Source organism: Octopus bimaculoides, chromosome 19 (genome assembly GCF_001194135.2).
Source record: "Octopus bimaculoides isolate UCB-OBI-ISO-001 chromosome 19, ASM119413v2, whole genome shotgun sequence".
Taxonomy (NCBI): domain Eukaryota; kingdom Metazoa; phylum Mollusca; class Cephalopoda; order Octopoda; family Octopodidae; genus Octopus; species Octopus bimaculoides.
The window spans coordinates 22111013-22126448 of NC_068999.1; the positions used below are offsets into that span (position 1 = coordinate 22111013).

General features: G+C 35.0%; 1 protein-coding gene across 1 annotated transcript in view; it reads right to left on the bottom strand.

The window, feature by feature from the left end:
- The window catches only part of LOC106872953 (uncharacterized), a 36310-nt gene that overhangs the window by 11392 nt on the left and 9482 nt on the right, over positions 1–15436 (bottom strand). The window contains exons 2-7 of the mRNA XM_014920133.2: positions 13015–13195; positions 11019–11083; positions 8975–9064; positions 4513–4722; positions 2611–2717; positions 546–666 (exon numbers count right to left, since the gene is read on the bottom strand). Of these exons, the coding sequence (XP_014775619.1) occupies positions 546–666; positions 2611–2717; positions 4513–4722; positions 8975–9064; positions 11019–11083; positions 13015–13195 (774 nt within the window). The remainder of the gene's footprint in view (positions 1–545; positions 667–2610; positions 2718–4512; positions 4723–8974; positions 9065–11018; positions 11084–13014; positions 13196–15436) is intronic.

Genomic DNA, 15436 nt, shown 5'->3' on the forward strand with positions numbered 1-15436 from the left:
ATATTTTTATGAGTATGTTTACGTATAACAAACATTGGTGTCTCTCTATACCAGTTGTGGATGTATGTGTGTGTGTGTGTGTGTGTATATATATATATATATATATATATATATATATATATACACACACATGTTTATGTATACTTGCATGGGAGAGTGTACATGTTTGTAAACGTATACATGAATGTGTGTGCGTGTGCGCAAGTGTTGCCTTCTTAGTGACCCATTCTCTGTTCTTTTGTCCTGTCTCCAAGTTATTTTAAAATATCTTTTCTTTGAAAATTGAAAACAATTCTACTTCCAACAAGAGTAACTGGATTACTTGAGATCTGGCTCTGGTTGAATATACATATTTAGCTGACTCACTGTTAAATAGTGGTAATATGAACGTCACAGAACAATTTGTTTAGGTATATTTTGGTAAATTTAAAGCATTTTCCCACAATATTAATAATCCTTAGGGCACAAAAATTAAAAATTCCCTACTCACTACATAGAAGTGTTTCTATTAAAGTTTCTCAATGAAATTCTTAAAGTTAACTTACTAGGTACCAATTCCAAACGTTCATGTCCACTGTAAATATTCTTTAATGTTCTGCATTCAGAGAAACGAGATTTCACCCATTTCCTTTTATTGTCTTTTGGATTCTGATCTTTATTGGTGAGCTAAAATTATATTTAAAAAATAATAAAACTTGGAATCAAATGATTAAAATAATTATGCAAAAACTTTATATTTTCATGGGTTAAAACATGGATATTTAAATACAATCTGAAGAAAATTTTTCACACCGTACCTTAATAAATCAAACTATATCTCCTCTTCTTCGCATTTCCTCTTTTTCATGCTTATCTCTTCCTCCCCAATCCTGTCCTCACAGCCCTGCCCACACTACTATTGGCTATCCTGTTGTCCCCTCCATCTTCTATATATCCAGGTTTCACCAGTCACTGCATTTTCCTCCATGCCCTTTGCATTCAAGTGAACTCCCTATTCATGCACCCCTGGCAATATTCTATCATCCCATTCCATATTCTCATCCCTGTACCTTGACAGCATGCCCTTGCACATCACCACCATCTCTCTCACCCTTGCACTCTCATACCCTCCCTCTGACTGTAGTGACTTTGTATCTCAACTACAGAAAGACACCTGTTTCTGTCCCTCTATCACATGGCACAATACTCCACCTCTTAAAGGATCTTTGTCTTGTTGAGTTACTTTGTGACCCTACCAGTGTAGGTGCCATGTAAAAAGCGTTCAGTCCACCCTGTAAAGTGATTGACATTTGGAAAGCAGCTTTCACATAGTTCATCTCTGGGAAAAATTGGTTGCATTCAGACCTAGAGATGGGTAGGTTTTGTCAGGTTGAAACTGCTCAAAACATGCCGTATGTAACAACAGCATCAGCTCTACAACTCCATTGGAGTTGAGGGCCAAATGAAGGCAGTCACATCTCTGTTGCTGGTTCATATAGAAAGACTGTAATGTTTTGCCCAATGGGCAATGTAAATATTCAATATTCAAAGGGGTTTCTTACAAAAGCTTTGTAATTAGTTGAATATTTCTCTATCCATTGGTATGGAAGTCTGGAAAGCATAACTAATCATTCCACCACTTGATTTCCTATTTTCTGAGACAATGATTGATAAATCCTATACTTATTTACACTACTGTAGTTACTTTCAGATGTCTGCTTTTAGTTTGCCAAAGCTTCCAGCATGAAATTACCAAAAAGATACTAAGAGAGCTCTCACCTTTTTCAGTACAGCAATAAAAGTTCATTTAAATATGTTTTTAGTTTCAGAATTCAAGGGACCTAGAAACTAGGGCAGTTTGTCTAAAACAAATATGGCAGTTACATCACTTTGAAATTCATCAGCATGAAACCATATCCCTACCAGATTCCAAAGTAAGTTAGTAACAAGATGACTAGTAATTTACAGTGATGTATATAACTACATTTGGGTCTCTCTCCGATATATTCCAATTACATTTACATATACTGCTTTCTTTATTTCTTTGACACTCTCTTATCTATCTTGCATTGATCTCTCATCCTCTTCTGTTCACTGTATTATGCTGCCAGTGTCATTAAGGATAGCAATGGACATCTCCTTTTCATTGTACCATGCTACAAGGGTATCTAGGGATGGCATTAGATGTGTTGTCCTTACATGACTCTGATACTCTCCTTCTATCCTATTTACTGTACAATGTCACTTATGTGGTTTCAGGAAGAGTTGTAGTGTTTTAGGCATCAGGAACATTTCAAATGATATGTATTTTATTAGCTAGAAGCATTGAGTTCAAATCCTCTCTTCTACAAAGAGAATAATCTGCAGGCAAAAACCTACCGTTATATAATGGTAAATCAATGATCCCTCCCCTGCCCTCTCTTTCTCACCTTGTTTCCTGAATATCTCAAGTCCAGTGCTATTATCAATACCTCTGACATTCTAGACATTTGTAAATTGAATCAGAAGAAATAATTGAATAAATAATTCAAAGAACATGAAGTCTGAAACAGAATAAAAAGTATGTGGTGTTTCTTCTTTTTTTTTGGAGGGGGGGGGGTCTTCAGTTCAAGAAAAGATATTTGTTTTTACCAGACATTTGAATCTTTCTCTTTCCTCATTTGCAACAACGTTAGAAATTCCAGCAAGTAAGTAGCCGTCTTCATTAACCCAACTTCCCATGCACTGGTAACGAATCTCTGAAATACATAAATAATTTCATTATGTGTAATAAGGGAAAAAATTAAGCAAGTAGAAAAAAAAAACATAGGAGAATTTATCTAACTTTACCATCTTACATTGTTTTTTTTTAAAATTAAATACTAAAACAAGCAGGGTGGTTTTTGTCGAAATTAGTTTTACAATAGAACAATTAGCTGTTAATCCTTTAAACAAATTTGCAATATAACTTGTGATTATGTCAACTAAGGTGAGCAGAGTTATGTAAGTACCTTTCATAGGATCATAGCATAATTGACTTATTAATTACCCTACCACACCATTATTAACTCACCTGGAAAATACTCAGCAGTTTATTTACACCCAACATTACTTAGTGACCAACTCCTCTCTGCCAATTTTAGTTTTTAACTAGCTGACCCCTGTGCCATCAAAAATGATGGCTAATTGTAGTATTTTATATATAAATAATGTATAAAATAAGGTACATAATAACCACAGATACAAACATTCACATACTTCCCTTGTACACGCACAGACATATACTCATACAGAGTTGAAACGCTGTTTGATTTTCTTTTCAGTGTTGAACGTTCACCATCCCATTTCCATTGCACGCATGCACACACACACACACAAACATTCACATACCTCCCTTTACATACACACACACAAACATTCACATACCTCCCTTTACATACACACACACAAACATTCACATACCTCCCTTTACATACACATGTACTCATACAGAGTTGAAACGCTGATTTATTTTTTCACCCCTTCCTTTCTCCATTGCTATTACTTTCCCTCACTCTCACTACTTCTCCTTCACTGAATTACTATTTTCTCTCCTCCCCCTTCATTTATACTACTCTTTCTCCTACTCCTACTCTAAATTTGGGCATAAAGATAATTTTGCTGTATACTCAAAAAAATCTTAAATATTTATATGTTAATTTCTCTTAATTGCTCAAGATTAAATATCTATATATTGATATTTAACCTCAAATGTACCACATAGTGATTAACAATATACTAAATTTATTGAGTTATTATATAAACTTTGGAACCCTGTATCTATTTCTTCTGTTTTCCAGTTGTGTAATACATAAGTATACATGCATTACTTTGAAGATTGGTCAGGAGATAAATTTTGTAGGAGACACAAGAGTTGATTAAATCTGACTTTAATATATTACTTGAATTTATAATGCCTTTCTTATTTCACCAGAAGGGATGAAAAATACAGTAAAACTTGGCTTAAGGATACTGAATGACTAAATAACAAGATAACATTATTTACATTTTGACGGATTTTGTCCTCATCTTGTTTGTTGTTAACACAACATTTCGGCTGATATACCCTCCAGCCTTCATCAGGTGTCTTGGGGGAAATTTCAAACCTAGTTTCTCATCCCTAAGGTATTTTTTTCGATATTGTTATTATCATTATTATTATTCAGGTCACTGTCTGGAATTGAACTCAGAATCTTGGGGTTAGTAGCCTGCGCTCTTAACCACTACGCCATATGCCTGAATATTGGAAAAAATACCTTAGGAATGAGAAACTAGGTTTGAAATTTCCCCAAGACATCTGGTAAAGGCTGGAGGGTATATCAGCCGAAACGTTGTGTTAACAACAAACAAAATGAAGACAAAATCCATCAAAATGTAAATAATGTACATAATTCCTCCTCTCTTAAATATAGAACTGAACAAGATCACACTAACGCATCCAGTGTAGCATTTTACTGATTTTATATTTTCCAACTTCCTTAATATGGGCTCAACTAAATCATTAATGATATTTACGTTTATCTTCTGTGTAGATATTGTCCTGACATCTTCCATAGCTCATGAGAAAAACCTCATTATCAACATAGGCTGAACCAGGTTCTTGGCAAGCTTTAATTACATTCTTTGGTGAATTGCAAATACCACCAGCACCTTCTTCCTTTTCATAAGTGAAATGGTACATTCCTTCAAATGTAGTTTTGCAGCTAACAGTTTTGGGTTTTAATGCTGTCAAAAATAAGTTAAAAATTTTAAATGATAGTTTTGAAAACAAAATAAAAACACTCACAAAGAGATGAAAAGTTTTCTTATTTCATTGCATCTCAATTTCAATAATTTTAGTTATTCTGCATAATGTCATGATCTACAAATTCATTTATAATATCACAAGATTTTATTTGAAAAAGAGATAAATATATGCTGTGTGTCAGAAACTCAATAAGTAACTACAATCCAAAGATTGTCTGTCTGAGGTCCTTGTTGTGGCTTGACAGACAGTACAAACCTCTGGTAGAAACAATATTTTCAATCAACAACATCATGGTATAGGATACTGTGCGACATCTTAAATAATAATAATAATAATAATAACAATAATAATAGATGCCCTGATGCAGTACCAGGCAGTGGCTCTCATGGCTTCTGATCTTAACTGATTGGAAGTGTTATCATGTACATTGTTTTGTCTTGGTATAAAAGATGGGCCACAGCAAATATTCTGCTCAATACCACAGATTTGCTTGTCAGTTGTTTGGCCTTCACCAGTTGAGCATGTCCCTTAGTAGCTAATGATATGTGTATCTCTGATCACAAGAAGTAGTAGTAAGGGAGCAAAATAGCCATGTGTTGAGAGGAATTCATTGGGGGTTTGAATAATTCACTTCTGGAAACATGAGTGTTTCATTCAACATCCTTAAACAACCCTTATTCAGGAAATTTTTGAGTGGGATGGGCTACTCAACCTGAAGAAAATTCTAACTGGGTCCCACCTACAAGGTCATGCACTGTTTATCTTGATATGAGATCAACATGTCGCACACATATGGTTGTGATGCATGTGCCTGATGTACCCTTATCAGACGGGTAGTTACAATGGGTATACTGGGCTTTGTATATTTTAACCCAGTGTCACTTTGATGGCATGCACTGCTCTCTCACTCAATAGTAGTAGTAGTCATTTAATGTCTCTTTTCCATGCTAGCATGTATGGATGGCTTGATTTTACTTAGCTTGACATGTCTTCTCAAGTACAGCAAATTGGCAGATGTCTTGTTCTCTTGTGAAATCAATACAGCTTATGTTCAGCTTGGACTTCTGCAAGTCAATGTCTGTAGGGAAAACATGGGTCAGGGGGAAATTCCTAAGTATTGATGTTCTGAGGAGCAAGTGCAGGATTAAGAGATTAAGTCAGGCATGGAGGGGTGTAAGAGACACAGTATGTTGTTGGTTGAAGGATGGTATGCAACCAGTTGGTTAAGAGAAGCAGAGACTGTTGTAGAAGTGACATTGTGAGTGTGTGTATGAGTGGCCCAGAGTTTACAGTTTGTCAATGAGTCTTTTCTAATTTACTTGATGGCTTTCTTTTCAATATACTCTAAGATGTTCATATGTAAAGTGTATATCAGCAACACTGTTCTATATGCAGGGACAGTATTCTATTATGGAACTTATGTGATGTTTGTAGAGAGTCAGAAAGTGAGAGAGCTCAAATATTTTCTGAATCCGAAATAGTGGCTGGGTTGCGGCTTTTGATTTAAGTGTGAGGGATCATCAGTAAGGGTAATCGAAAATTGCCATTTGTAGTGACTTTGAGAGCTTTAGCTACATGCTGGCCAAAATTAGCAAGTGTCTTCTCAATATGCGTAGTGATTGTATATTTGTATTGTTGAAGAAACTAGTTTGTCATGTTTCCTTTGGAGCCGGTTTCAAAGATCTTTGTTCATGGAGGCATGTTTGACGTGAAATACATAGGTTGCATGTAGATAACTTCTGTGTGAGGAAGGTTAAGAAATAAAGAATTACATCAGCTGCATAGGAGTGAGCCTAATTAATAGTAATATCAAGCAAGTTAGAGAACTCTATCAGTAGAGACTACACCGGGGTGATTTGACAGGAAGCTTACAATCTGAGGTATGAAAGAATGATGAAACCCACAGGTGGGAAGCTTGTCTAACACTTTCTTATATCGGATATAGTCAAAGATTTTATCAAGGATAAATACAACATTAATTTTGCTGAACATTCCAATGTCAAAGAATTACTGGTGAGTGATATAATAGAACAAAACCCCAATAAACCAGGCTCTATGGAAGCAAAATTCAAGGTAAAGCAGAAAGTGGTTGTTAATGACCATTTCACATTTTAGATGTTGGAAACAAGAGTAATTGGCCATTAGTTAGAAGGATCAGAAAGGTTTTCCAAAGATTTATACAGATTCTTGTAAAGAGAGGACTACTGGAGAGCTTGGCATGGATAAGGGCTTGTTCTGGAGTGCAACATTAAGAGTAATGCAAGAATATTGTTAGGGTTAGTGACCTTGTTGATCTGATGCGATCAGAAGTGATTTTACACTTTGATGCTGGCACTGTGGAATGGAGAAGGAAAATTTATGAGCTGTTTTGCATGTGTGTCTTGGGTGAAGCAAAACTAAGAGAAATTGTGGAAGCTTTATCATGGAAGTACTTCTTACAAAGCTATCATGATTAAGAATTGGTGGGTAGGAAAATTATGCAAAGAACAGGTTGCAATTTGGAAGGTTGATGAGCTTGATGGTTGCACTTTGTATATAAGCATTTTTTGTTATTTAGATGGTATATTGCATTAGTGGATAAAATCAACTCAATAAGAAGTGAATGAGTTCTTCCAGATGTTGTAAACTCTGACCCTGCATTGCCACATCTGCATTTGAACCAGCTGAAGGCTTTGGTTGTATGAGGGAAAGAAAGAGACATTCCAAGGAAAGAGTTTTAACAACCTGTTTAGCTGTCTCAAATGGCTTGGTAACCCTAATGTTATAGCCAATAATAATAAGCAGAACTAACTTCAAAGCAATTAGTTGCTTTGAAGTGTCATAAGGTTGGGAGGTGTAGTACATGAAAGTGTGTTGGATAGCCATGACTAGACAGTGGTCAGATAATCTGATAGACAGAGAGACAGTAAAGTTTAGTAAAGGTTAGGTTGGATCTGAAAAAGAGATCTGTTGTAGAGAGGTAAGGATTGTAAATGATTTGGCTTCTGGTCCAGCAGGTATCATGTAAATAGAGTGAGAGAGTCAAGATGAGTTCTGAATCTTGAATTCAATAAGGCTAATGACTTCAGAGAGGTGAAATAATATAGATGTCCTTGATATGGAATGAACAATTGTAGGCGGTTGGTGGTGTTTGGAGATTGGTAGAGGTAGCAGATGAATAAAGAGGAATTAAGAAGGAAAAGGAGTTTGAGTCAGAGAAACCTGAAATCTTTGCTATTAATATCTAGGTGAGAGGTAGAGAGAGTGAAGTCTACATAGGTACAGGTATCACTTTTCAGGGTGAAGTCTGAATATACAATGTAGCCTAAACAGTAGAAATAGATTCGAGAAAAGGGATAAGAGATTTTTGTCTCAATCAGGAACAAGATGTATGGTTTGCGAGCTAGAAATACTTGAAGAGTGAGATCTCAAAGAGATTGAAACCCTTGTAATTGAGGAGAACTGTTTAGCAGATTGACAATGATCTGCAGTTCATTTGATGTAGTTTTGATAGTAGTAGTAGGAAGTGACAACCAGATCTCATGAGTTTCTGCTTACATTGTAAGTAGCTTAGCAAGATCTCAGTGACCATGGCCTCTCAAAATCTTGTGCTCACTGAGGCACTACTCAAAAACTGGAAGAGAATAGGATATGGGACTATAATGCATCAATTGATAAGGAAGTCTCCCAAGGTGTTACGCATGGGAGAAGGTTTTCACTAGAAAACTTAATTCCATCTATATGCTCTGACAAACTGGAATTATGAAATGTGGAGCACAAATGTAGCTGTATGCAGGAGACACAACTGCGAAAGCATGAATATGTAACACAATTGGATGATAGATGTTTGTGTGCAGAGAATGTCAGGTACTTATGACACAGAATACCTAATAAAGTCTTTAGAAGAAATAGTGAGGTCACGTCTGTGAATAGTGAACTCCACAAACAGTGGCAATCAGCTGTATAGCAGATCTATCAAATCTATGCCAACATGGACAAATGGACATTAAAATGGTTATGATCACAATGAAAATATAACAGAAAATTTCACAAAATAAACTGGAAATTTTTAGGATAGTCGATATTTTTTTAAATTTCACATAAAAGTTTTTTGACTCATAACCTCACCAAAGCATATAATAAAAATACTTCAAAAGAAATAGGATAAATTAAAAATTTAAATATAGCTTTAAACAATAATCTTCATAAAGTGTGTTTTTAGAAGTATCAACAAAAAAGAATAAAACTTACAGTACATAGTCGTTAACTGTGATGCTAATTGTGGCATTTTTATTTCACAGAAAGCACTATCTCCAATCTGAATAACTGAGGCAGTGCAAGCTGAAAAAGAAGGACAAGTAGCAGTTAATTACTCCAAACCAGTAATAAATGTTCATATCAAAGCAATCTGAATCAGCATTAAACAATTGCTGACCAAGACTAAACTTCAATACTTAGCTATTCCAAACCAGGAATAGACTTCAATATTGTTATTCTAAATCATAAACAAACAGTTGTATTCTGATACTCAAAACCATAACTACACAGTTATATTTAGTTAAATGAAACCAAGAATAAGCAGTTGTATTCACTTACATCCAAACCACAACTAGCTGGTATGTGGGCCCCATCACCACTGGTCAAGCATAAGAGGGCTATAGAACAGAGTAATTGTGATTCACTAATTCATTTCTCTAGCATGCTAGTACTCTAGTAAGCTAGAGTACTCTAGCATGCTGGTATTCTAACAGGAATAGATGGTGTGTGGACATGCAACATTTTCTCCATTGTGCACATTCTCTTCCTTTATCAGCAAGCCATGACAAAACAAAAGCTGTTAAGGTGAACTCACCACATGCCAATTAGTCTCTTCTGCACATCTCTCAGGTAGTGTGCATCCAAGCACCATTGGTTGATGATGGTACTATTTATGATTGTATGTGCCTTTTTGTTAGTCTGAGTAGATTAGGAGGAATAGGCTCCTAAAATGTGACTGGGTTGGGTGGGAATAATTGAATGCTGTTATTCAACTCCATGTTGGTTTGGTGGAGTAGAACTACAATCAAAAGAATCTAAATTATGACCATTTCATTTTTCTTTCAGGAATAGTGGACTCCAAATTACATTGTCCAATGATGGTAGGAATGCAGCTTGGAGAAGATTTAGTACTATTTCTAGCAGATCAAGCAACTATATAGCAGCTCCCTTCTTGGCTTGTTTATTAAATACCAGAAGGTATTTTTGTTTAATGGACTTGTTTATCAGCAATTTCCTCTACAATCAGTTTACCTTTACACATACATCACATATGTGCATGTAAGTTAATACTAGATTATTTACTGAATTCTTACTCAGTGATATAGTAATGTTGATTCTGATTGGTCAAAGCAGATCATATGATTAAATGTATAGCAGACCAGAGGAAAGTTACGAGTAAGGAAGGAATGCAAAGCTATTAAGATTTGCAGCTTTCAATTTTGTTTCATTTTGTTTGGAATGTGCAGATGCTTGGAAATTTTCCTCCAATGATGACAATTTGATATTTTGTATTTTCTGTCCAGATATATTGCAGATTGTTTTGATATTTGGAATTTTTCTGTTGGGTACAACCCACAATTTTGCGCTCTGATGAAAAAAGGGATGGTTCTATTGACAATGTTCTATCTGAGTTTCAGAGGAGATAAAGATGTGGGATTTTCCTGTTCCTTGACTTAATGGTGTTAAGGTGCTGCTACTCTTAGAAAGTGTTTGTGATAAGCTTTATATAATTCCAGTTGATATTATCCAGTATGGATACTTGATATACACTCTCTTTGGAAAGACAGAATCCCTTGAGTGAACAGATGGATTTTGACAATTGCAAGTTGGCTGCTAGATATAAATTTTCTGTTGTAACATGATATCTGGAAAGCAATGTTGTCCAGGCAAAATAGCTGACTTTAATATAGTCTGCACTGTAAAAAGCATTTTGTATTTATGTAAATATTGAATGTATTTTTACTCATAATTGTTTAGTACCACACCAGCCTGACTGAGTCAGCCTCTGATCAAATGCATCTAAGCCATGATCATGTCATGTTTCTTTCAGGAATAATGGATTACATTAACCAATGTGTACTTTTTTAAAATAGTAAGTTGCAGTTTGGAGGACTTTCTCCAACCAAGAAATTCAATCGAGACTTTTTGCATATAGCATTCACTACATCACCCTTTAATTTATCCAAATTATGATGCTGACCAGAATGTTAATACATTTTGTACCATTAAAGTTTAAAAGAGATTTTTAGTAACTTACAGGTAACTTTGTATTGAAGTATATTGACTGTTCTGTACATGACATATATACAGCTGTAACAATTCCTATAAAATAAAACAATAGGGTAGTGATTATAAGTACTTTAGGAAAAAATTGAATGATTTCAAAATATTTCAAGTGCATTGAATGAATTTGCTAACTATTGAAACACTGGTCCAAACAATAAAGTGCAATATTTTAAACGTTTCTGTGACAATATTTTTAATAAGAATACATTCAGCCTTTGTGATTTAATTCTCAGAATAATCAAGAATAATGAAACATTTGTGAAGTAACTTGCAGCAGGAATATTTAGCAACGTTCAAAACACCAACTCACTGCCTAATCACTGTATTCACAGGTAAGAAAAAAACCATAACCGAAGCAGAATGCTGTCAAGGACTGATGACCTTAGCAAAGAACTGACCACTTGAGTCAATAGATCCAGCTGATGTTTAACTCATTAAATCCCGCTGTTGTTGTGGGGATGAGGTGAACTGGAAGGAAAGGGGAGTGAGGCCCTACCAGACGAAGAAGAGGGAATGAGGAAATGAGGGAAGTAGGACTCATCTGGCTCCTGAGGTATATCATACCTCAATCATCATCAAAAAATTGCTGAAAAAGTACTTCTGTGACTTCTGATTGTGATCCTTCACAAAGGATTTCCAGGGATTTATGCAATTGACTCATCTCCTCCCCCAAAATTGCTGCCCTTGTGGCAAAATTTGAAACCATCAGGTTTACTGTTATAAAGTTAATAAAGGGTAACTTCTTACATATTAAAATCTTAACTATCTTTCATGTTTATAATGTTATGTCTAGCTAAGATTTAAATGTAAATTTGAACACTTCAATAAAAATGATTTCAGGAAAGTTGATATTGAATAAGCTGAGCCAAAGTTCATTGAAAAAAAAATATAAAACATTTTTCACTCTGAAAAAGTGCTAGGTAGACATTAATATAAAATATTAATATAACAAAATGCATTGAAAGACATTGATACAAAATAAAGCATATATTTCTTCTTCTCTGTTTCTCTAAATAAAACAAAACACGAGATATTTTTTATTTAAAATATTTTTTTAAAAAATTAATAAAATGTTTATTCTTATTCTGCATTGGATTGAATTAAATTGCCTATGTTCAGTTCACTGGAGGATGAAGGCCTCAGCATGTTCTACCTAAGCTAGTCTGAAGTAAGAGGATTGTTATAGAGCATGGTTTAGCAACATAGTTTTCTTTAACAGTTATAATTTGGTGCTGTTTGATTCTTACTAACTACATGGTTTTGGTACACTGGGCAGGGCTATAGTCATATGAGCACATTTAGCAGACAGAAACTGAAAGAAGCCTGTCATACCTATCTATCTATCTATCTATATATATGAAATAAATCGTTTTTAATGGTAGAATTCGAAGTTAAACCTGCTTCTGTCTCTCCTGCAGGTGCTAACCTGCAACAGGTTAAGAGAACCATTAACAACATTGATCTCACCATTTCAGAGGGTCTGTAAAGGACATGGGCACTACTCCTTCCTCTGGGCCCAACAAATGAAAAAAAAAAAAAATGTCCAAAGTGTTGGCCTCATGATTGCAAAATAATGGGTTTGTTTTCTGTAGCAGACTTTATGTGAAGCTCTTGAACAAGGCACTTCATTTCACATTGTTCCAACCACTTGGCTGAAAATGAGTAACATTTGCAACTGGGGTTAACCTTGGGATAGGCTAGCATCTGATGTAAGGGAAGCCTTCATGGGTAGGAGTAGCAACTTCCCGACACTTTATCAACTATAGAAAGATTTATCACGATAGCCGTAGTTAACTATGGCCTTGACTAACACACACAGATACAGTACAACAGAACAATAACAAATTTCTTTGGTGGAAATAAAAGTATCTATCTTTCTGAACAGTTAAGTGTGATAAGGCCATCATTAGATTATAATTAAGAAACATTCAAAGTTGATTTCAAAATTATAAATAAAAATAACTTACTTTGATTTCACTAAAATGATTGCATTTTTGGCATTTATAGCTTTATTGATGGTTTCATTAAAAGTTTGAATGTCTTCACAGGTGTAATCACCCCAATTGTTGTCATTAATGTTAGTGATTTTATTTTTCCCCTCTTCATATGAATAGAATTCTCCATGATACCAAGATGGGAAAATACAGGCTGTAATACATAAAAAGAAATAGATTTTTTAAAACAAAATTTTAAATTGTATTCCTACATAAAGTCCATGTTAAGGTTATCTAGATATTATTTTATATTGGCTATTATTTTATATTGTGAAATAGAATATGAACATTATTAATACAGAAGGGAGGTAAACAAGAGTTGCAATTAATAAAATAAGTGTCAGAGATGTAAATAACAGAATACAATATTTACAAATACAACAAGAAATGTAAAATATAAACAGTAGGAGTGCATCATTAGAACTTAATATGTAGAAAGTTTTTGTTCTTTCTTATTATCAAGTATAATAAATTCCATGCCCTTCTACTGTTACATTTGTGCAACTATTTGTTTTCTAACCAGCATCTAAGTAGTCAGGTACTCCAAAGATAAGATACCTTGAATGTTGTAATCACCTTGTTTTTGATGCTAGTTATATGTAAGTTACTCCTTGACCAGATCCAGTTAGAATTCTTTATGATTGATTTTGCCATTGCTTTTTGGGCTCTGGTCTTATTTTCCCAGATATTGAGAGCTGTTTCATGAGATCATAAGCAGATTTGCCCACAAACCAGTTTTCTCTCATTTCTATGGCAAGGTATCAGATTATTTCAAGTTGTTAGTTAACCCGATAAGTTTTACAGCCTTGCAGATCTTGGCTTCCTCTATTCTGCTTTCATATGGAACAATGAGTTCAGTGAGAATCACTTGTTTTGAGGAAAATAAGTGGAGTACAGTATCTGATCTCAAACAACTCTTGTTGACTTATTCATTCTCTTTTGGAAGTTATCCACTCCATCCAGTAGACTCCACCAGCATTATCCAGTTGGCACAACTGTTTCAAGCCATAAACTTTTTCCATGTGATGTGCAGACCATTGGTGGAGCTTCTGCTAGCATAGTCTTTCCTCTTGCAGTGCAAATCTGTGTGTTTCCATTAGGCTATTGTTGCCTTGTAGGAGATCAGCACATATTCCACTATTTGCCTTGACAGAACAGGTATACACGAACACCTGATTTCTACCATTTCACCAGGTTTGTATTCAAAGACAGGAGGTCATATACAGATCTAAGGGCAAAGCTGATCCTAAAAGGAACCACCACATGCCATGTTATTCTAGCTGAGACTTCTTTGGAATGCATTCTCCCACAATGTCTATTATACCTCAGGAGCCAGCTGGGTCATCTTGCGTGAGACTGATCCACAGGGCCAGATCAAGCCAAATGACATTAACTTCCTGTTACTTTGCTCTAGTTCTATGGATTACCTTCTCCAAACACTCTGTACCACTAAGCCAATATATACACGAACAAGTAGAATGAGCGACTTCAACAGTGACACACTCACGCACACACATAGATACACATACACACAAATTAAAGGCAATGAATGTGTGTGTGTGCGACTGTGTGTGTTTGCTGTTCACTGACAAAACTTTGTGCTGCATTACTTTTGTGAAGTTTTCTCAGTGAACAGGTCGTGGTTTCAAAGTGAAGAAAACATTTTGACACAAATGAAAATTTTATGTTCAAGTGAAACTGGTACTACTTAAATACAGGTGTTGTGTACAAAACATTTTAAATGTATGCTGTGTGGACGTGTAATGACACCCTAACCCTAACTAACTCTATAACTAGCCCTAACCTTAACCCTAAAAACTAACCCTCCCCTTCATATCGTTACATAGATGCATCAGGACCTTTGTATTTTAGTAGTACCATTAAACTAATGGTTTCTGTGTGTTCTTGAATGGCTTACAAACATCTACGCTGCAATTGTTTTTGCTTCAGCACACGATCTCAGATCAAGTCACTAGCTATGCAAGTACATCTCCGTAATTTTTTTAATCACTGTGGATAAATGCCAAACAATGACCTTCTCAAGCTCTCCAATATTTTAATTTCTAAACAGAAACAATTGGGAGCAGGAAGTGGGGTTGCAAAAAATTCATAATTTCTGAAATTTTCTTTTTTATAGCATATAAATGTATTTATGGGGAAAAAATATTGAAAAACATCGATACATGCAAGAGTGATATAGAAACGAGGAGGGTTGTCATTGGATGTGCTAGAAACAACAGCCAAATCGCCCTTAAATCACTCTGAAAATATCAATTTAAAAAAAAAATTTTACCAAAAATTCTCTTCCTATGGTTTTGAAGTGCCAAAAAAATTGGCCAAAATAGGTCTGATGAAGGAGGGGGTGTAAAGAAAGCTTACAAATCTTTTTTCATAA